Source organism: Triplophysa rosa, unplaced genomic scaffold, assembly GCF_024868665.1.
Source record: "Triplophysa rosa unplaced genomic scaffold, Trosa_1v2 scaffold7_ERROPOS2016172, whole genome shotgun sequence".
NCBI lineage: Eukaryota > Metazoa > Chordata > Actinopteri > Cypriniformes > Nemacheilidae > Triplophysa > Triplophysa rosa.
In genome coordinates, this window is record NW_026634815.1 from 17711 (window position 1) to 39890 (window position 22180).

General features: G+C 38.8%; 2 protein-coding genes across 4 annotated transcripts; one reads left to right on the forward strand and one right to left on the reverse strand.

Moving 5' to 3' along the window:
• The first annotated feature begins 7403 nt into the window (after positions 1 to 7403).
• Positions 7404 to 13763, forward strand: pigt (phosphatidylinositol glycan anchor biosynthesis, class T). The gene is made up of 12 exons (XM_057328749.1): positions 7404 to 7795; positions 9055 to 9232; positions 9349 to 9476; positions 9933 to 10033; positions 10465 to 10551; positions 11161 to 11248; positions 11696 to 11793; positions 11900 to 12056; positions 12300 to 12500; positions 12584 to 12749; positions 12830 to 12913; positions 12982 to 13763. Exons 1-12 carry the CDS (start codon positions 7435 to 7437, stop codon positions 13232 to 13234), a joined length of 1902 nt encoding a protein of 633 aa, XP_057184732.1. The 5' UTR covers positions 7404 to 7434; the 3' UTR covers positions 13235 to 13763.
• Positions 13764 to 13854: 91 nt separating this feature from the next.
• On the reverse strand, positions 13855 to 16918 carry LOC130551215 (waprin-Phi1-like). 3 transcript variants are annotated; one of them, XM_057328751.1, is made up of 4 exons: positions 16529 to 16907; positions 15269 to 15409; positions 14953 to 15093; positions 13855 to 14790 (listed from the first exon to the last, which is right to left on the reverse strand). In XM_057328751.1, exons 1-4 carry the CDS (start codon positions 16692 to 16694, stop codon positions 14729 to 14731), a joined length of 510 nt encoding a protein of 169 aa, XP_057184734.1. In that variant the 5' UTR covers positions 16695 to 16907; the 3' UTR covers positions 13855 to 14728. The 3 variants fall into 3 exon arrangements, with proteins under 3 accessions (XP_057184734.1, XP_057184735.1, XP_057184733.1); XM_057328750.1 differs by having other exon boundaries at positions 14364 to 14790; positions 16496 to 16905; XM_057328752.1 differs by lacking the exon at positions 15269 to 15409 and having other exon boundaries at positions 16496 to 16918.
• Positions 16919 to 22180: the final 5262 nt, after the last annotated feature.

Below are 22180 nucleotides of genomic sequence, written 5' to 3' on the forward strand. Positions count from 1 at the left end.
GCGTCACTCGGTGTAATGCACGCCTAGGTTTTATTTGCGACACTGACCAATCACAGCAGACTAGACCATCTGACCAATCAGATCAGAGTAGGCTGACAGAAAGGAGGGGATTAGACGGATGAATCACCGAACGAATCATTTGAGAGTCAGTCAAGAAGTAAGGTAATACAAATGAAAGTATTTTCCCTGTTGAAAAAAACAGCATATGCTGGTTAGGTTTTGAAGCATGGTAGCTAAGCTGGTTTGTGCTGGTTTAAGCTGGTCCTAAAATGGTCATGTACTGGTTTAAGCTGATCCTGAGCTGGTTGAGGACCATCTTAAACCAGCACATGACCAGCCAAGGACCAGCACATGACCATCTTAAACCAGCACAAACCAGCTACCATTCTTCAAAACCTACCTAACCAGCATATGCTGTTTTTTTCAACAGGGTTTACACCTTGTATGTACGTAAACTTGTTGTTGGACACTTAAAAATCACAAAATGTTTACTCTTTAAAGGAACAGTTCATGCAAAATAAAAAATGGTCATTTACTCGCCCTCATGTCATCCTAGATGTATTGGACTTAATTTCTTCAGTTCATCACAAACAAACAACGCTATATTAAAATACCATCATGTTATCTTTTCATATGGGACTCAAAATGATGAAACATTCATCTATCCATCATTACAGTAATCCAAATGACTCCCGTGTGCATGGAGTTCTGAGAGAAAACAAAGAATATTTTGAGGTTATTCAGTGAAAATAAAATATAAACAAGCGCTGAACTGAAAAGATAACACCATTTTAATTTAATATAAAATAATTGGTGTTCAACTAAATAAAGTCATATACATCTGATATGGCAATGGCATGAGGGTAAATAAATTAGAGAATTTTCATTTTTGGGTGAACATTTCAAAAAATGAAATGCTCATGACTGAATCATTCAAACAAATTTAAGAAGAGCTGACTTTAAGATGCTTCGTCTTAGTTTCCCTTTCTTACTTCTCTTTCACAAACTCGAAAACATTTCGGTTTCCGCCCGAGACACACAGCTAAAAACAGTCACGCTGTCAAACGTCTAATCTGCTTTCTGTTTAATCTCTCGGGAGGCCGTGGAGCTTGTTGTTGTGTTCAGTTTTCACGCCCGAGGAGAGCCGGGAGCCAGTGAACTGTGCTTGACAAGGTCAGGTCTCGTCTCCTCTTGGATGCTATACTGTGTGTGCTACCTCAGTCTGTGTGAAGGACAGAAAATCTCAAGCGGGAGTGACACCGAAAGGATTTCTTTCTCATCTGAGAAATTATCAGATGAACAGACATATGCCAGCATCACTACTAGCGTTCAGGGTTAGAGATGTGAACAAACCTCCCACATGTTTGTGCTACAGGCACCATTTTCTTAAAGTATTTACATGGCACGTACAGTTTGTGGATTTTAACTAAAAAAATCTGTAGACTTGCATTGAAGGACGGACTTGAGACACATCTACAACAGAATATCATAAAAAATGGACTCGTTTAACTTAGACATGTACAATAGCAACCACCCAAAAAACTTTACCATACCAAATGCATTAAAAACCACGCAAGCAACACTATAGCAACGCCCTAGCGACCACCAGCAAAACCTACCATCATTATGCCAATTTTTCCACTAAAGCACTTTTTAATTGTTGGGCAATTCCAGTGTAATGGATGTGACACATTAACTCTTGGATATCGTTTTTGTTACTAATATATTGAACCATCTGATTATATTTTATATTAGTCTAAACATCAGAAAAATATCAGCCTATTGTAAAGGAGGGAAATAAGCATGTGACAAAAAGGACACCGTTTTTGAGAGACAATATACTAGGATTTCTGTGAATTAACAAACCAGAAGCAATAATACCCAACAAATGGACAAGGGATGGCTCTTCATAGACCACAAAATAGTTAGTATATTTTGATTATCATGTGCCCATTTATGAGGTATATGTAGAGTTCTGGATGTGACAATTGTGAAAGCAGCACTTACCAGACTATGGAAAATCTTGCTTTAAAAATAAAAATCCTATAAAAACTTCAGGAGAGACCTCACATGGGTATTAAAAGCATAAAATGTTGACATCTGTGCTATCAGTAGCTTTAGTGAAACATAGATTCTGCCTTACTAAACGTAGAAGAATTTCTTCTTTAAAGGAGTAGTTCACATTCAAAATGAAAATTCTGTCATCATTTACACGCCATCTTGTCATTTCAAACCTGTATGAATTTCTTCTGCAGAACACAAAAGAAGATATTTTGAAAAATGTTGGTAACAGAAACAGCACAGCCCCCCATTCACTTCTATTGTAACCAATGCAAGGGAATGGGGGGCTGTTACAACATTCTTCAAAATATCTTCTTTTGTGTTCTGCAGAAGAAAGAAAGTCATACAGGTTTGAAATGACAAGAGACGATGTACATGATGACGGTGAACTACTACTTTAAGCTTGATTTATCTTCATCAAGAACAATCACAGTCAGTCGAAATAAATATTTTATGCAAATCATACTCCAAGATGCAGAGAATGTATGAAATATCAGGTACATTTATGGGCTAGACCTTTTCACAGATGCACTCTCTCACAGGCTGACAAGTGCTCACACCAGCCCGTAAACGAGGGAAGGTGATGAGTCATAGCTCACCTCGGAAAGCCGGCCTTTGCACAAACCCCCTATGTAATGTTATGCGTTACCAATATAGCTTAGTAAAAGAGCGAGCCTGCAGAACGTTTTTCAGTATTTTCCCTCATGAAATATTCAGTGTCTATTTCTCCATTCAAAGGGAATAAACGCATCTTAAAGGGATACTCCACCCAAGAATGAAAATTCTGTCATGAATTCCCCCCCTCCCAGTTGTTCCAAACTGCTGAACACAAAGAAAGATATTTGGAAAAATGTAGCCAAAAGTGCAAAAAAAACTGCTTGCTTTCCTCAATTCTTCAAAATATCAAATTTTGTGTTCTGTTATTAGAGTCCGTCTCTGGGGAGGCAATAGAAACAAAAAAACCTGATACAATAATTTTTCCTATATGGTAGTCAATGATGTCCCAGAAATTTCAGCTGCTAACATTTTTGTGCTCATCAGAACAAAGAAATGTATACAGGTTTGGAACAACTTGAGGGTGAGTAAATGATAGAAGTTTCATTTTTGGGTGGAGTGTCCCTTTAAGAAGCTTGTTCAACACAACCGATGATGTGGTCTTCAAAAATTAAGAGATTCAAAAATGAAGTTTCCTAAACCTCCGGTTATGCAAGTCAGACTGTCACATAAAGAGTCAATTTTCATCCCATTTTCAAGGCCATGGAGATCATAGAAACTGTGAAGACAGTTTAAATGTGTAAAGAGGTGTGAAGTGACGGGGTGCATGTGGTGCATCATAGACAATTTAATCATAAATCAAGTCATTGTAATGACCATATTTGCTGAGACAACACCTAATCAAATCTATACATATGACAAGATCACATTTACACTTTTCTGCCTCTTAAGTCTGGAATACACTACAAGACTTCTGCTCAGATTTTCAGTCTGGACTTGTTGCAGAAAGTCTGCGCTAGTCTGCAGATTTTATGCCGTGGTGTGTGATGCCCTGTTTTTCTCTGCAAACTTTCAAAAAGTCTGAAAGTGTGTGATGTCCATTTTTATTGAAATCTTTTCATATTTTAAAAGTCGTGTAGTGTATTCCAGCATTTATTCAACATTTAAAGACACATTTGCCAAAGTTTTAAACACCCGCCCAATGAATGTTATATGAGGTTTACTAATACAATTAATAGATTTAAACGCAAGATGTCTATCAAGTTCACTACAGTGGGCAGATCTACAAACATTTAACCGTTACATGAAAACAGCCCCTTGTGATTTATTAATATTTACAATTTACATGTATGCATTTGGCAGTTGCATTATACTATACAGTTATTGCATACTCTAACCACTGAGCCACAGGACAAAACAACAATTTAAGTACCCAAGTACCCTTAAAATAAGTTTATTTTCTATTGGAGTCGACAGCTCTCTCAAATCGCATCAATTCGAAGAATTAATGCTGTAGAAGGAAAATTTACAATAATTTGTTTTTGATTAATTTTTTTGATAATTCAAGCACCAGAGGGGTAAATGAAACCCATTTGTCATGATACCACACAAAACAGATATTTCTGTAAAGTTCACACACTGGAATACAAAGCAATGATACATCTGACGGCGAATCAAGGTGCAAAAAAAGCATCATTCTCACACAATCCAAAGTGTTAACAGACACATCTGTGAGCACAGAGTTATCGTGATGCAGCAGTCTTCTTCCAGCGTAGTGTGCATGACAGACAACCACATGTCGTTCGAGCGTTTAATTAATGAATGTTACGTCCGGAAAGACAATGAACCATTACCCACAAAACCTAGAACACATAGTCCATGAATAAAATAAATAATTAGTAGATCACACCAAACTTTTTAACTCTTTAAATACTCTGTATTTCTCTTTTTTGACTCTCTCTTATACTTCATCTGTTTTCACTGACCTCCTGTAATACAAACATTTGAATGCAATCAACAACAACAACAACAACAACAACAACACAATTAAGTGCCACTCAGTGCAGCCAAGTGACTTTATTTCTGGACAAAATCTGAGCCACTTGCCAGGTTCATGTTGAAATGTATCTCCTCTTTGAGGCTTAAAAATACCAGCACTCAAAAGTGAACAGATACATCGCTCTCGCGATGTCAATGTGGAAGTGTAGTGGTACCCGCGTGTCATGTTAAATCTGATCTTTTCAATCACTAGAGAAGGCAAAGGTTAACACAACACTTACTCTCGTCATTGATCGGCGGCACAGACGTGATGAAACCCCGTTCCCTATAGAATAAACCAATCACCTCGCAAACAAACTAAAGGTGACACTGCGGGGGTTTCAAAAAAGTTGTCTTCGTTTCAATGGGTTGGAGTTTTTAGATTGAAAAGGATCAATTGCCATTTTCTTCGAGCAGGATTTGCCGGCCGGCGATGACACATCATGAATTCATCTGATTCTGTCACAGTCAAAGTCTCTTGTTGATTGAGGCACAACCAAAGCTTGACAAAAACATGTTCAGGTTCATCGAAAATTTATTTAGGATTTATTTACAATTCCATGCAAATGTCAACCGTAAGATGAAAAAATCGAAGGTTTTCACCACACTGGTCAGATGTCAATATTTGGTGTTTTAATACCCATGTAAAGTCTCTCTTAAAGTTTTTAAAGCGTCGTTTTTCTATATTGTCACATAACAGAAATGTCACATGATATCCATAACAGTCAATATATTCCTCATAAATGTGCACATGAAAATTTAAATATTGTCAAATATATTTTATGTTCTACAAAGACCCATCCCATCTCCATTATTGCTTTTGGTGTGTACATGTTAATTCACAGAAATCCTACAAAGTATGTCGTCTCTCAAAAGCGTGCATCCTTTTTTGTCACATCCACAATACATTAATTTTTCTCTCTTTTAAAATAGAAAACTCATGTAGCCTATAGACTGATATGTTTCCTATGATGTCTGGACTCTATCATCAGGTATTTAGTCAAATATAAACAGATGGTTCAATATACTGGTAATAAATACATTTCTTGAGAATTTATATTTCAAGTTTTGCCTTGAAATGCCACACCCATTAATGTTATGTTTTCACACGAATAAATGAAAATGAAAAATACTGCAAGAATAGCAAAAAATACAAGATTTTTTCATCTTTCTATTGATTATGGAGGGTAACATGACCAGAGATGTTCTTATTGACAATGGTGTACTATGATGCTAGATCTCTATGCTAGATGCTAGAATACTATAAACTCGTGCTCATCATCAAAATCACACTATAGAGTTGGTTTCTCTTACAAGAAAGCGCTGAAGACACACCATTGACCCCCTCAATTCAATAGGCAAGAGGCGTTGAATGCGCAGTCTCAGTGCGGAATGAAGGCCAACAGCGCATAGTATCAGACATACCAGTCTAATGTTGCCAAAGCAGCAGAAACGCATCTCATTTCATGAAGTCTTCTATAGCAAACGTCTATTACACGTGACAGAGATACACATTAAAGACATTACAGACAAAGGTTAACCACTCTCAATGAAATGTTTTTGTCTTTTAATGTGACTGTGACACGAGCCACAGTTGGCACATAATCTGTATCCTGTGTCTAGTGTGGATGCTCTCAGTTTCCCTCTTTATGTCCCGGTATACGATAACACAGCCAGTAGTGCAATAGTCCGATGCATTTCAACGGGATACATCAATAGTGCGCCGGCAGACACGGAATCAAATGCGGCGTAATTTGATTGATCTCAATCCTAGTCCACTGTGTTTCCCAGCATGTAAAATCAAAGCGAAGGCTATTAGCGCAGGTTACCGAGCCACTTTCACCTCCACCGCATATGGAAATGAAAAGCGATGTGTTTTAAGCGCCGGCGCGTTTATTCTAATGGCATCTCCAGACAATAAATGCATCATCTTACCTGCGCTGTGCGAGAGATCAATGCCAGACTCGCTGAGGATGTTCGGGTCACTTTGAGATCTGCCTCTGTGCAGAACGCACTTGTCTAGTCCATCCGACGAAGCCATGAGTACCTGTGAATAAAATATTGAAATCCAGTCAAAGCCGACGGTGAGGTGGATGCGTCTCGGTCTAGCAGCATCCAGCAGCAAGCAGCATGGTGAATTGGTACCCTTTACACTGAGCGCGCGCGCGCGCGCGTGTGTGTGCGCGTCTGCGGGTGCACGAGGGAGGGTGAACGACTGTCTGTCATGACCGCTGGCATTTGTATGCGTGAACATAACCCACCTTTATCCTGCCATAATGACCCACTAACAGGTGTGGATCCGCTTTGATGAACAGAATGTCTGTTTTAGACATATTTTTACAGCGTATGCTAAACGAAAAATTCAATTCTGGATATTCCAGCTCGTGTTGCTACAGAGCATTCCTCGTGACAGTAAACAGCGACTCCTCGGGCACAGTTGTGTAATTACAACGAGGAGATTTCTTTGATGCAGTCTAAGCAGTGTACTTGCAATAATAAACGACTCCTTAATTGCCTAATTATTATTAATCGCTTAGTTGTTGTATATAACATGGTAACGGCATGAAATTTCAGTAAAAAATAACGGTACAGAGGTACTAATGAGTTTGTGTGGAGGTGATGAAAAAAGTAAAATCGAGAGGAGACCACTTGCAATGAATTACTGTTTTTAGCTCTCTAGTTGTATCCTTTACCAAGTGTGGATTGAGATCATGTGCTCCCATTGGTCAGTTTTAAGACGCCAGCCTGTCATTGGTCAGATTTTACAAGCTCTTCTCTCATTGGTCTCCTGTCGTCTTGCACATGCAGGAAGTGTTGCGTGACAAGGAAGCAGAAGCAAAAATGGCAGCGCCCAGATGCGTTTTGTTTTTATTATATATTTCCCTATTTTCTGTTTTGGAGTATCGTAGTAGCTGTGAAAAATTAAGTGATAATACAGGAGAAGAGCAAAGTGCCTCAGACGCGTTGCGAGAGGTGAAAAGTGACGTCAGTGGAAATAATGAAGACGACCGGCAATGGCAGTCGACAGATGTTGAGATGGACAAATCGGTTGAGGCGAAAGACAGCGAGTCTGCCAGACCAGCACCGAAAGATCAGTTTCAGGAGGAGTTGATCATCCGACCCCTGCACTCTGGAGACATCTATGCAAGCTTCCAGTTCCGCACACTATGGGACACAGATTTCTTACAGCAGGGAAATAAGGGTGGGTGATCATCTTCTCTGTGCTCCATCGTGCATTTGTGTATGCTTTTCTAAACACAACGGATAGTTTATAGTATCTACATTTTGGATTCAAATCTTTATTATTACACCTTTTAGAAGTAAAAATCAAATGAAAACATTATTGACACTGCAAAATGTATATTTTAGCGAATTCATTCCATCCTTTGCCAAGATTACAGCTGTCTCAACCAACGCAATGAGGGATACTTTTTAAACATATCATTTGTGTTGACAGACACAAATAAATATTATTTGTAGCAAATACATAAGTATACTAGAATGATTTGTACTTTTCTTGTGGATTTCTGCACATGCATTCACATTAAAAGGTTTTTAGATTACGAAAAACAAGTAAAATGTGTCCAAGGTTTTGGTCTGTAGTCATAGCACCTCATTTACATTTACATTTAGTCATTTAGCAGACGCTTTTATCCAAAGCGACTTACAGATGAGGGAAACAATGGAAGCAATTGGAACAACATAAGGACAACTAAAAGCAAATTGGTCTCATATAGCCTACCACAGTATACAGATCTACGTTTTTTTCTGGCGGGTATATAAGTCTGCATTAGCGAGTGAAGATAAGGGGTGCCAAATCAGTGGTGGTCTTGTAGGCCAGGAGCAGAGTCTTGAATTTGATTCGAGCGACTATAGAGAGTGACGTGCGCTCTCTTCGGTTCATTGAAGACCACTCTTGCCGCTGCATTCTGGATCATCTGTAGAGGTTTGGTTTTGCAAGCTGGAAGTCCAGTCAGTAGCGCATTGCAGTAGTCCAGTCTGGACAGAACAAGAGCCTGGACTAGGACTTGCGTAGCATGCTGGGATAGGAAAGGTCTAATTTTCCTAATGTTGTAGAGGATGAATCTACAGGACCGGGTGGTGCTGGCAACCTGATCAGTGAAGTTAAGCTGATCGTCGAAGCTGAACCTCATGATGAAATTCTAATAGATTTAATGATTATAATGGGATTCGTATTGGTTTTTTGGAAGCTATAGTGGTCTATACTGGTAATGTGTTGGGTTCTTTTGGTGGAATGTTATTGGGTGGATGGAGACCAATAAACACTATCATTACTGACATAAAGCCTAAACCACCACACTACATAAAGGAATATTTTAATGGTTTTAATGGAAACTATAACTATTAACTACATTATGCATATTACTCTTTATTATGTCCAGCATAGTTAATCAGAGGTATTAACATGTGTTTGTTTTCATGAATTGTCCTTTTCTGCAGTTTCCCACTACCGGCTTTTCCCCAAATCCCTCGGCCAAGTGCTCTCCAAGTTTTCAGTGCGGGAGCTGCACATCTCCTTCACGCAGGGCTTCTGGAGGACCATGCAGTGGGGTCAGCCCTTCATCCCCTCTCCACCTGGAGCAGAGCTCTGGGTGTGGTTCGATGACACTGTCGCTGAGTGAGTGGATGTTTTTGTGGCGATATTTTTAAAGCATCATTACTATAACTGTAACTTGGTTATACTGTCATTTGAACAATGTGAAATGTAAGAAGACTAATAGTCTTGCTTTCCAGTGTGGATGAAAACTGGAAGGAGCTTACCAATGTCCTCTCTGGAATCTTCTGTGCGTCTCTGAACTTCATCGACACAACCAACACAGTTCAACCCAGTGCTTCTTTTAAACCGCTGGGTCTGGGAAATGGTATGGCCTTATTTTCAGTGAGAGCTGGCAATTTGTAGTGGATTTGACCATGACAGAAACTCTTGGCGATTTAACACAGCTGAACAGAGCAAAATATCAGAAGTGAATGACACCCTCATGTCATTTTAAACCTGTATGACTTTCTTTCCTCTGCAGAACACAAAAGAGGATATTTTGAAGAATGTTGGTAACCAAACATCATCGAATCCCATTAACTTCCATTGTAAGAACACAAAACCACTGAGAAAATATATTTTTGTGTGTTGCACAGAGGAAAGAGTCATATACAGGCTTTGAACCACATGAGTGTACATAAATGATGACAGAGTTTTTATTTTTTGGGTGAACTATCCCTTTAAATGATTTAAAACACATCTTCCTGAAAGCATGTTGGACACTAGCACTGTTCACTTGTCACGTTCATGTTCTTTATGTGTCATTTTTCTCACTGTGCAGCTACAGATCATCGTTTTTTACGCTACGCAACATTACCACGTGAGATCGTCTGCACTGAGAATCTGACGCCGTGGAAGAAACTACTCCCATGTGGTTCTAAGGTTCTGAACAGTCGCATTTAATAATATTTGGTTATACTATAGTAACATTTTATCCAGAACAGCGTTATTATAGTTTTGTATTAAGTTTTATTTACTTTTATTAATATTTTAAATTAGCTTTTATTTTTAGAATTTTTTTGTCATTTTATAATTTTTTTGTTTATTTTTTACGTTGCTGTATAAGATTAATAAGTGGTGCTTTAAACTTATTTCTGAGGCAACATTTACATTTTTTGTTCAGTTTAGGTTTTTCTAACAATTGTTTATTTTTTTATTTGATTCGATTTCAACAGAAACGTTTTCAAAGTTTTAATTTTAGTAAACTAAAATAACCTTGATCCAGAATAGTAAGACGTATATAATGGGGACATGATGTAATGTGATTAAATGCACTTCGTAGTTTAAATAGATCAAGTTTATGTTTTCTGTAGGCAGGTCTGGCTGTTCTCATGAAGTCGGAGAAGTTGTTTCACAGTAGTTTCCACTCCCAGGCTGTCCACATCAGACCTGCCTGTCAGGTGAGCGGCTTTTCAAAATTCAAAAACAATAGACAAATTGGATTGTGGCACAGACTGACCTTTGTCTGGCACATTTTTTTCATTGTATTAAAGAATAACTATTACAATTTCCTTAAAATGACATTTCATGCAGTGTGTAATGCAGCTGTGTGTGAATGTAAGCAGTCTGCCAAGATGTAAAGCCGTAAGTGAACGAATAACAAAGTTATTGGCTTGGGAAAAAAGGAGTCGACTCCGAATCACGCGAACGAGTCATCTATCGTTATCATCTCAGTTCCGGGTCAGATTTGCGTCACTCTGTGTAATGCCCACCTACATCCATTTGTGACACTACACGCGGTAGACCAATCACAGCAGACTAGACCATCTGACCAATCAGATCAGAGTAGGCTGACGGAAAGGAGGGGATTAGACAGATGAATCGCCGAACGAATCATTTGAGAGTCAGTCAAGAAGTAAGGTAATGATAACTGCCTATTAAGAAAATGAAAGTGTTTTACACCTTGTATGTACGTAAACTTGTTGTTGGACACTCCTTAAACCAAAGTAGGACCTTAAAAATCACAAAATATTTACTCTTTAATAAGCCATTTCAATTTTGTCTTTCAGGACGGGCAGTGCGCCAGACCAGCATGGGAGCTGAGGCAAACTCTCAATGTTGTGTTTGATCTGTACACTTCAGGTCAAGGCAAAAAGGGTGAGCAATAGCAAAATAAATAGTGAACTTGTGTGTCTTTTCTGTGAATGCTTTCTTGTTTTCATTGGGGGGGATAATTATATCATGGCCACGAAAAGAATTCGTTCCCACGATTTGTTAATACATGAGCAGGTTTTACTCGTTTCTTCCCTCATTTTAGTTAAATTGTGCTTACGTTTTATTGATTTCTTCCCCTGTTTTAGGAAAATTATACTCACTTTTTAATTTATTGTATTCTTGTATATTTATACTGTAAGTTATATTATATGAAAAATAAAAACATATAAATAAATGTTTTGTAAGAGCTAAATAACATCATTTCTTTATTACCCTGAAAACAGTCATTGGTTTATTTTATTGGCACCAAAGTTACACATATTCATCATCAGTTTTGACGAACATTCATTCAATGCTGTGCTTCTGAAATGTGTCATTATGTTTTCACAGAATGGTCCCTGTTTAAGATGTTTTCTAGAACTCTGACGGAGGCATGTCCTCTTGCTTCCTCTAGTAAAGTCTATGTGGATATCACAGACAACCCTGAGGTAAACAAAAGACCAAGATATATTTTCTGTTTTTCTGTCAGTGGGAGATTTTTTCATTCTTAGATGTTGTTTGTAATGGAGTTTTATTTGTGGTTTTGTCTAACAGGGGGAGCTGTTTGAGCTGAGCCCTGCCACTCCTGTCCTCAGTCAAGCTGTTGTGCTGGGGGATCGCAGGACGTATTCAGTGTACGACCTGACTAAAGCAGACACGTTTGGACAGTTACGTTCACTCAATCTTCTGCTCCGCTGGAAAGGAGACAACGGTAGGATTTAATAAAGGGATACCGTTTAAAAAAAAACCATTGCGAAACTTGTACGAAAGCTGAGGGGGTGTATTTTGCATAGAAATACTATTTTATACATTCAACTTGTTTTTGACACTTTGCTCATGTTTAGCACAAAAATCCAACACTTGTAACAGTGTAAATAAGTCACAATGCATGAAATAGCTTTGTACCCCCCTTTAATATATTCTGTGATTTTTTTTATTTCCATTTCTGCTTTAGGTGACATGTTGCGTCCTCTGCTGCATGCGGAGCGCTACGTGGCCGGTTTTGGCCTGCAAACAGGGGAAATCCACACTCTCGTCTACAATAACCACCCATTCCGGGCTTTTCCGGTCCTTCTGCTGGAGTCGGTACCCTGGTACCTGCGGTTGTACATTCACACCCTTAAGGTCACCAGCAAATCTCGTGAAAACAAGCCCAGTGAGTAGAACATATGCTCCCACAGCATCAGCGGTACCTGTGCCACATCTTTATATTATACATCCTTTATTTTCTTTTTACAGGTTACATTCACTACCAGCCCTCTAAAGACCGCCAGCGTCCTCATCTACTAGAAATGCTGATCCAGCTACCACCTCATTCTGTGACTGAGGTCACTGTACAGTTTGAAAGAGCCCTGCTCAAATGGACCGAGTACCCCCCGGACCCAAATCATGGCTTCTACGTTGGGTATGACTTTTGATGTTGACTTTGTTTGGACTTAAAATATGGAAGTAATACATTTGCATAACTCATAAATGTTTTTGTAGATCCTCTGTCATCAGCGCTCTGGTGCCAAGTATGGTTGCAATGGACACGAACCTCACCCAAGAGCATCCGTTGTTTAGCAGTTTGTAAGTGCACAAACTACAATTACTAGATTGTGTTTATTCCTGTTATTAACTTTGTAATGTACGTCCAGTTTCCCAGTTAAAGAGGAGTCTAACTACTTCATGCGAGTCTACACCGAACCCCTATTGGTAAATCTACCTACGCCTGATTTCAGCATGCCCTACAACGTCATTTGTCTCACCTGCACTGTGGTTGCGGTGGGATACGGCTCCTTTTACAACTTGCTGACCCGCACATTCCAGGTGGATGAGCCGAGCCTGCCGCTGGCAAAACGACTGGCCAACCTGGTTCGTCGTATCAGGGGAGTACCGCTGTTGACTTAGCTGCAGAGAACATGTCTAAAACGTCCATATTAGGCAGCTGAGAGAATCTTGATGCTAAAACAGATACTCGAGCCTTAATATGCTTTTAAATCCTGGTGGGACTTGAAGCAGAATGACTATTTTGAACAAATTTGGTTCCTTTTCATGACAGATGGATTAGCATGTTTGTTTTTTATTTTTTTGTTGGTTTTGCAACGTTGCTTTGAGAAGCGTGGCTCTCAGCACTCAAAGGCACGGTTAGATTTGCTCAAGCATATCTCGGGCATCTGGGAAAAATCTAAACGGTGAGACTTGATGTTAAATAGTCTCAACCTTTGTGAGCGAGCCTCGAAGCGCAGGCCGTACAACATAACTACTGAAAATGGAAACTTGCTAGGAATTAAGCTAATATTTTCCACTTGCTGTATATGCACTGATATTTAAATAGCCGTTGCTTCTACAACTTATTTTGTGCAGTTTTTTTGTGGGCACAAGTGTTTGATTTGGGTGACTGAATCGGTCCAATTTTCCCGTAATAAACTGAACAGAAACTAAAACTATGTGCCGAGAATAATCTGTTCATGCAGCAGAGTCATTCTGTTTTTTTTACCTCGTTTTAAGTTTGAATTCCGTCATTTTACTCCCTCGTCATTTCAAACTCGTATGGCTTTCAGTCTTCTGCAGAACACCATTTTGAAAAATGCTGTTAACCGGTAGCATAGGTTTTGTGTCTACAATAGAAGTGAATTGGTGCCGGCACTGTTCAGTTACTAACCTTCTTCAAAATATCTTGTGTTCTGTGGAAGAATGAAAGTCATACGGGTGTAAATGACAGAATGTTCATTGTGGGTGAACTAGGCCTATTCACTTTAAAGCCTTGTCTTTACTAGTCATTTAGATCAAACAATCAGCAAACTGAAATGCTTTCACTAGCTTGTTTTACATAATTTCCCCTTCCAGACAGCATTGAATGTGAACACATTCCTTAAAGATTAGTGCATGTTAACCCCGGTCAAACGCAAATGTTTCTCATTTGGGTACATATCCTTCCTTTGCTGCACATGTGATGGGTTTGTCAGCGCATCACTCATGGTTTTTCCTGGTTTGACTTTTACTGCCAAGCTGCTGAGGATGGAAGCAGAGGTCCCTTTCATTTACCACAAATATTCTGCACGTTTGGTCTCTGGGAGAGGAGCTTTCACATGCCCAAGCACTGATGCCAATGAGCGGTTACTTAAGAGAACAGAAATGTGTGCACTGGCATACCAAAAACACCAGCGTTTTAACAAATTTCCACCATCGAAACAAGGTTTACAGAAACCATAAGGTTTATTTGGTGGTTACACAAGGCAAAACATAACATCCCCTAAAGAGAAAGTATGATGTAATGGCTTTATGTAAAAGTACTCTAGTATTATGAAAAATCAATCTCCACAATTCTGAAGTCAGCCAGGCTCACTGCATGCATGACCACAGGTGGTTGGGCAACATTTCTGTTCTGCAGGGCACTGGCAGTCATGGTAACAGTTTCCGGCAAACACGCATCCACTCCAATAGAGCGCACAGACCAGGTGTCACTGCATGGACAGATTTGATATATGTAAAAGTCAAGACATAATATACATACAAAGTACATAATGTGGACAGAAAAGGCACAAAGCACAACAGCTATGCAGGCAGGGACACGAAAGATGAAATTCAGAGTGTTCGTACAGATTTTAGGCAGTGTTCTTTATTACCTGTTGTATGTGGAGAAGTACATTGATGCCCACATCCGTTACTGCAGCATTTCTGATTTCTTGGGCAGTCGCCATCATTGGCACAGAGCTCGGCACACAGTCCAGGTCTAGGCCTTCTGCGGGGACACACTCCCGGCTTTACTGTGGTAAAAACGCATGAACAGATTTGATATTAGATCAATGTAAATGTCAAGTCATAATATACATACAAAGTAAATATTGTGGACAGAAATGTCACAATGCTCAACAGCAGGCAATGACATGAACGATGAAATTCAGAGGGTTCGTACAGATTTTAGGCAGTGTTCTTTATTACCTGTTGTATGTGGAGAAGTACATTGATGCCCACATCCGGTACTGCAGCATTTCTGATTTCTTGGGCAGTCGCCATCATTGGCACAGAGCTCAGCACACAGTCCAGGTCTAGGCCTTCTGCGGGGACACACTCCTGGCTTTACTGTGGTAAAAAAAAAATACTTTGCGGAAGGTTAAACGTCTCGTTTCTTTTGAATAACCTGAAGCACTGGTCCTTCACAGATTTGCAGTGATATTTGTGTTTATACAAGAGTTTTTCCAATTGACACATTTGGCTCTTTTGGATTTCTTAAGACACATTTTTACTAGTTTCTAGATCATGTCCAAGCAGTGGATATACATGCATCACAACTTTCTACTAAAATAGTTTTCTCAGTGGTGATCATGATTCATGACTATGGTAGTAAACATTTTTTGAATAAATTGGCAAACTTTGTATTGCTAATGATAATGCTAAATTTCAAAGCCATTTTGTGTATCCTAAATACAAGTTTTACAGCTTTTGCAAGAGTTGACAATTTTCTCAATAATGCACAATAGAAATATTCTGTGAATTTAGCTTTAAATTCTTTAAATAAGCATATAACAGTTGCATCTTTACAAACTACAGTAACAAAAGTGGTTCATCTATATTTGTAGTAAAACCACAGTAAACAAATTCAACAGACTACGGTTTTACCACTATAACTAGTTTAACGATGATATTTGTAGTAGAACTGTAGTAAAATACAATGGGTTTTACACTTTGACTATATAAACCATGGCTAACTTTTCTACGTGTAAACAACTTTATTGGAGGGAAATTGTTGGTCGTTTTGGAAATGGAACGGTCACAAAAATATGTTTGCACAACACAAAAAGAATTTCGTTTCAATGATACATACATCTTTACACAAGTTTTATGTGGATAAAAATAAACATTTTAATGTGACTCTCACATACAAACACGCATGGATAAGTGTTTAGGAGACTGAGGTAGTAAATGGAATTCGCTGAAATCACGTGGGACGGACGCGCGCACACAGAATTTGTGTTCTCCAGTAGCCTACAATCTTTCTTTATCAGAAACACATCCCCGACTGGACGTCACGACCGTCAACCTCCGCGGACAATGACTGATCAGTGAGCACTATTCACTACAGAAGAGACACACACGCCCCCGTGTCACAAACTGTTTCAGTGGGCTGTAAGGAGAGTAATTATGCCAAAAGAACAACGATGTTCTCACCTTCCCAGTCCCGTGGTGGCGCAATGTTCTCACCTTCCCAGTCTGGTCTTTGCTCAGGGTTCTCACCTTCCCAGTCTGGTCTTTGCTCAGGGTTCTCACCTTCCCAGTCTGGTCTTTGCGGCGAAGTAGCGGCTGCTGGCTTCAACAGACATAATAAAACACCACCCACACACAGCACGCAGAAGACTCGCGCTTTCATCCTTACGACCTGTCCTGTGTCCTCACAAAATTATGTTTTATTAACAAAGATCGGGAGGAACACGTGCAAGTAATTACGCAGCTGCCCGTCATTAGCTATTACGTCCCTCGTCCTATCAAATCAAGAGCGAGCTCTATAAATAGTTAAATCGCCTTAACCTCCTTTCACTATTGCTGTAAAAAGTGACTCCAGCAGCACTTACTAGCATCTAGTGTAACGTTGTGGATACTATGTACTAGTCGACCACTAGATGGTTGTCGTGTGCTGCAATGTATTATTTTTTTATTATTATGCTTCAGAAATACAAACACAATAAGGCATTTCAAAATTAAATAAGAAGTTCTAAGGCAAAACAGAGCACATACAAAAAATACCAAATTAAGAACAAGAGAAACAAAAGTACTGAGTGAAATACAGAGTGGAAAAAAAGATAAAACGACAATACATTTTCGATTTAATTTTACTTAAAGATTTACAGTAAATCCAAAATTATTTTTGAAAGATCCAAAACAATAATTTTGTTTTAAGGCACTTACACTTATGCATATTGAATTTCCCCAAAATACATATATTATTTTAAAAAAATCTAACGTGTAACTCTTTCATAATAATTACAAAAAGTATGTAATTTTTAGCCACTCATACAAATCAGATAAAAGCTCTACTGTATTGTCCATCTTCAAAAAGTAAATGTCACAAAATAATAAATCACAAAACGTACAACTAATATGATCAATATTAAACCTATATCTAAGAAGTTCTAAGGAAGGATAAATATAATTAAAAACTCCATAGTGTACTTCCTTGGATTTGGGAGGTATAGGAAAGGAAAGATACATGGTTCTTAATTTATTAATAGAGCTCTTTGACAAAAGCCGAATCACATTATTTCGATTACACTGAGTTGGAAATTGATCTTGGATTAGTAAAGTTCTAATTAGTTTGTTTTCAAAACTGTTCCTAATAAAATCCTTCATCATTTATTTGTAAAGATGGTAAATGAATATCTAAGGATACACTGGACAACGTACTTTTAACCAACATAACAAAAGCCTTAGGAATGCTATTTAACACCTTATGATATTTCTTGTAATTACATTGCAAATACATTTTTTCACAAAACCTCTTGTGTACGCTGCTTTGTAACAATGAAAATTGTAAAAAGCGCTATATAAATAAAGTTGAGTTGAGTTGAATTAATGCTTCATTCCTCCTGAAGAGTGATGAAATCAAAAGCTATTGTATCATGTATACTTGTGTAACTATGAATGAATTATTGCTTATTCTACAAATATATTCTAAAATGGCCTGGACACATTTGTATACCCCTTAGAAAAGATAATACATAATTGGATTATAGTGATATTTCAAAATAATTCGTTTCTTTAATTAGTATCACACATATCTTGTAATCAGTCATTCAGCCTATTTAAACGGAGAAAAGTAGTCATTGTGCTGTTTGGTATCATCGTGTGCACCACACTGAACATGGACGTAGAGAAAGCAAAGGAGAGAGTTGTCTTAGGGGTGTTCGGTTCCAGGTTTTTTGGAGTCGACTCCGATTCTCGACTCCCACTTTTGGAGTCGATGGAATCGACACTTCGATTCCATTTATTGTCATTCAAAATGGGCTCAGGAATACGAATATAAAATAAATGAATGAACTTCAGCTTGGGAACGTTGGGCTGGCAACCAATCTCCAAGTCACTAGCAAATACACATGCATTTGTGCATCTAACACCATCACAGAGAGTTTTTTGTGCTGTCAGACTAGTTACTCCTTTCTGGTCCTAAACCGATGTGGTTTTCCAAGCGCACGTAGCGCAAGGACATGACCGCCCATGTCTAACCGTAGACTTATGGTAAAGCTAAAACATTTCGTTTCCTTTATTGTTTTTATATTTTTTTATTGCATCGATTTTGGAGAGTTACAGTTACACAAATGAATATGTTTTGTGCGTAAAGACACCGCGTTTCATTGTTTTGAATTGAGGCTCCGTAAATGTGTGCTAAACAAGCCTAAAACATTTATTTATTTATTTTCGTTTAAGAGTTTATATATTCACCATGGGCTAAGTTCAACACTTTAAAAAAAGGCATTGAGCCTACCTTGTGTTCTTTTCTTAATGTAACTCATTGCAAAATAACTCAAAATATCAACATGTAATTTTAAAACCAACAAATATGCTATAATAATAACCCAGCAACAATAACTTAATATATGATTTGTGACTTCCTGACTGTTGCTGATTTTTTAAGTTTTTAAGCTGGATGAAACGCTTTATATTTGTTTCCACAAACTTGATTTTGATTTGTGTCCAGTTATGCGCACAGACTCACACTTAAGCATAGCGCCACGCTTTCATTTAAAGCAACTTACAAAGTCTTAACAGTCGTTTAGAGAAATAAAAGCTTGAAGAGGGACAGACGAAATATAGGAGAGTTTTTAATAAGATTTTTTTAGAATTTAATGACATCGGATTGAAGGTGAAGAATGAACGGGAAATATTGCATGTACTTTTGTGAGCGAACAAGTAGGCGTCGCTAATGCTCTGATTAACGTGTTTTGGATCGGCTGTAGTACAATCAGAGAGAGAGGTATGACTTTTACCTGATTGGTTTTTAAATGTTATTCGTTGCTTTGCGCCAATCACAAAGACAATGTAACCGATTTGAGTCAATGACAACATTAAAAATTACGGAGTCGACGAGCCGATTCCTGTCTTGGAGTCGATTCCGACTTTAGGGACATTAAGAGTCGAGGAATCGACTCTTCTGGAGTCGACTCCACATCCCTAAGTTGTCTGAGGAGCCCAGAAAGAAAATAATAGACAAGCATGGTAAAGGTAAAGGCTACAAGACCATCTCCAAGCAACTCGATGTTCCCGTGACAACAGTTGCAAATATTATTAAGAAGTTTAAGGTCCATGGAATTGTAGCCAACCTCCCTGGGCACGGCCGCAAGAGGAAAATCGACCCCAGATTGAACAGAAGGATAGTGCAAATGGTAGAAAAATAACCAAGGATAACTGTTTAACTTTTGGCCGGCAAATATGGGCGTTTTTTTAGATAAAAATAAGAAACTGATATATCAGTGATATGACCGAAAAATCTCTTTACAATGCTGAGTACCCCGTTAAGCCAACTCAGTATCAAGCCAACTCGTTCTCCCACAGCTGCCAAGGTGGTGGAACGTGTCGTGGTCGACCGGTTACTCCGAGCCCTCCCACGCTCCCACCAAGCAGTCGGGATGAGGAACCCCGTGACCATCACGGAGCTGGTTGAGGTAAGGGAATCCAAGAAACACAATAATCTCCAATGGATCAGCAAGACGAACACACGGCACAGAACAAAACGCACTAGCACAGGACAAGAGGATACTTTATAGGGTGACAAACAAAGGATAATAACGAGGGACAGATGAGGGAAATGGGACACAGGTGGAAAGCTATACAAGGAACGAGAGGGGCGGGGCCAATGACAAGACACTGGAGAGAACGTATATTATTGTCGAAAGGACAACAATATGTTTCTCTCCACACATAAACAAAGGCTTTGTCATGGCTCTGCTACAGGACCAAGAAAAACATGACTAAATGAAGCAGAGCCATGACACCGTCTCTTCGCAGAATTTCATACAACTTGTCCAATAACACAAATATCTCTCTCTGAAGTGTCCATCACGACAAGTCCCATTCAATATATAATGCAAGCATAAGATGCGCATGCCTACGCGTCAGAAGACTTCCCACATTTCAGAAGTGCATCAACGTTTATAGGCTATGTATTGGTGGAGTACTCCGAAAATTTGACAATTAACAGATTAACAAAACGAAAGGGAAAAAATGGTGACAATGTGCTGCTGAAATTGGTTCAGTTTGTGAGGCGCAGCGCTCCACAAATGAGATCAAGGAAAGGAGATGACAGAGCTCATCCTGTAAATGTTCTCTATTTTGCAAAAGCACAATGTTTTATTTTTAGTCCAAGTGTGTAGCATTCCTATCGAACGACATACATACACACACATTCTTATCTGTATGACCATAAATATTCCTGTTTTTTTTTAGTTGTTCTTGCTATTATAAGTAACAGCTCAAGCGATTGCGCTGGTGCACACACAATATTTCACCTTGCAGCAGAATGACAGCGTGTTCATTATCAAAATAAAATAGTTGTTGCCATTATAATTATTATAAGTGCTTTTTAATTTTATATATGCACGCAACAGGTCAGCACGAACGTTTTACACTAGCGCTTGAGGAGCGGGATCTGCCAAATGAGGTACCGGATAGGAGTTCGGAAGTGCCGGATCCGAATCCGATTGTCCTTTTAAATATAATCCTGTCATGTAGTGTGTGTGGGCTTGGAATTTTATCATGTCTGTGTAAATATGTATGATTCCTTTAGGAGACATGCAGTGTTGCTTGTGAGCATGCATCAAACTTATGCATGGATGCATATACAGCCAGAAACAATAAGTTTAAGAGGGTAGAAATGTGACAGCTAGGAAAAACAGATCCTGTCCCAAAATTACCTCCAACCCCCTTAAATATTATCCCGTCATGTGTAACATGTAGTGTGTGTGGCCTTGACATTTTTTCATGTCTCTGTAAATATTAATAAATGCTCGATGAGACAAACAGTGTTGCTTGTGAGCAGGGATCAAACTTTTTGTTTCTCGCTCTATATGCATCCATGCATAAGTTTAACGGGGTAGAAACGTGACAGGTAGGAAAAACAGATCCTGTCCCAAAATTAGCTCCAACCCCCTTTAAATATTATCCTGTAGTGTGTAACATATAGTGTGTGTGGCCTTGACATTTTTGCATGTCTCTGTAACTATGTATAAATACTCGATGAGACAAACAGTGTTGCTTGTGAGCAGGGATAAAACTAAATGTTTCTCGCTATATATGCATCCATGCATAAGTTTAACGGGGTAGAAACGTGACAGGTAGTAAAAACCGATCCTGTCCCAAAATTACCCCCAAACCCCTTTAAATATTATCCTGTCATGTGTACGGACCCGCTTGAAAGGGAAGCCAATCAAGGGTAAAATATGCCAGCTTTGCAGGGGGAACGGTATCTCAAAGCTGAGAATTGTCCTGTCACATACTGTTCCAGCTGTGTTCCATGAGATAGAAAGTCCCTACTTGTCTCACACTTGCACCGCTGACTTTCAAAACCAATACAAGTAGGTTCTTAGAGTTTAAGGCTAATTTCATTGAATCTTTCAAAGCAGGAAAACGTATTTCCTGTTTCCTGTTTCCTGCATCGCTGCCGGCAGCTTGTTTGTATCAGTGCGCTTACCACTTCGCTCTAATATTAGTGTATTTTATTATCGTTAATTATTATTGTCGTTGCTAACTTATCCTGATATCTCAATTATCCCTGTTCCTGTTATTTACTTGGAAGAGTCTAAACCAAAAGTGATAGTTAACTTAACGCCGTTAGCATAGCAATAGCGTGTTAGCTTGCTTTCTGTT

What these genes read in the sequence shown, in the direction of transcription:
- pigt (XM_057328749.1), top strand. Translation starts at nt 7,435, where the DNA reads ATGGCAGCGCCCAGATGCGTTTTGTTTTTATTATATATTTCCCTATTT. An exon ending in ATATCACAGACAACCCTGAG is followed by an intron (nt 11,794 to 11,899) that starts GTAAACAAAAGA and finishes TTTGTCTAACAG; the next exon opens with GGGGAGCTGTTTGAGCTGAG. An exon ending in AATCATGGCTTCTACGTTGG is followed by an intron (nt 12,750 to 12,829) that starts GTATGACTTTTG and finishes ATGTTTTTGTAG; the next exon opens with ATCCTCTGTCATCAGCGCTC.
- LOC130551215 (XM_057328750.1), bottom strand. Translation starts at nt 16,694, where the DNA reads ATGAAAGCGCGAGTCTTCTGCGTGCTGTGTGTGGGTGGTGTTTTATTA. An exon ending in TACTTCTCCACATACAACAG is followed by an intron (nt 15,094 to 15,268) that starts GTAATAAAGAAC and finishes TTTTTACCACAG; the next exon opens with TAAAGCCGGGAGTGTGTCCC. An exon ending in TACTTCTCCACATACAACAG is followed by an intron (nt 14,791 to 14,952) that starts GTAATAAAGAAC and finishes CTGTCCATGCAG; the next exon opens with TGACACCTGGTCTGTGCGCT.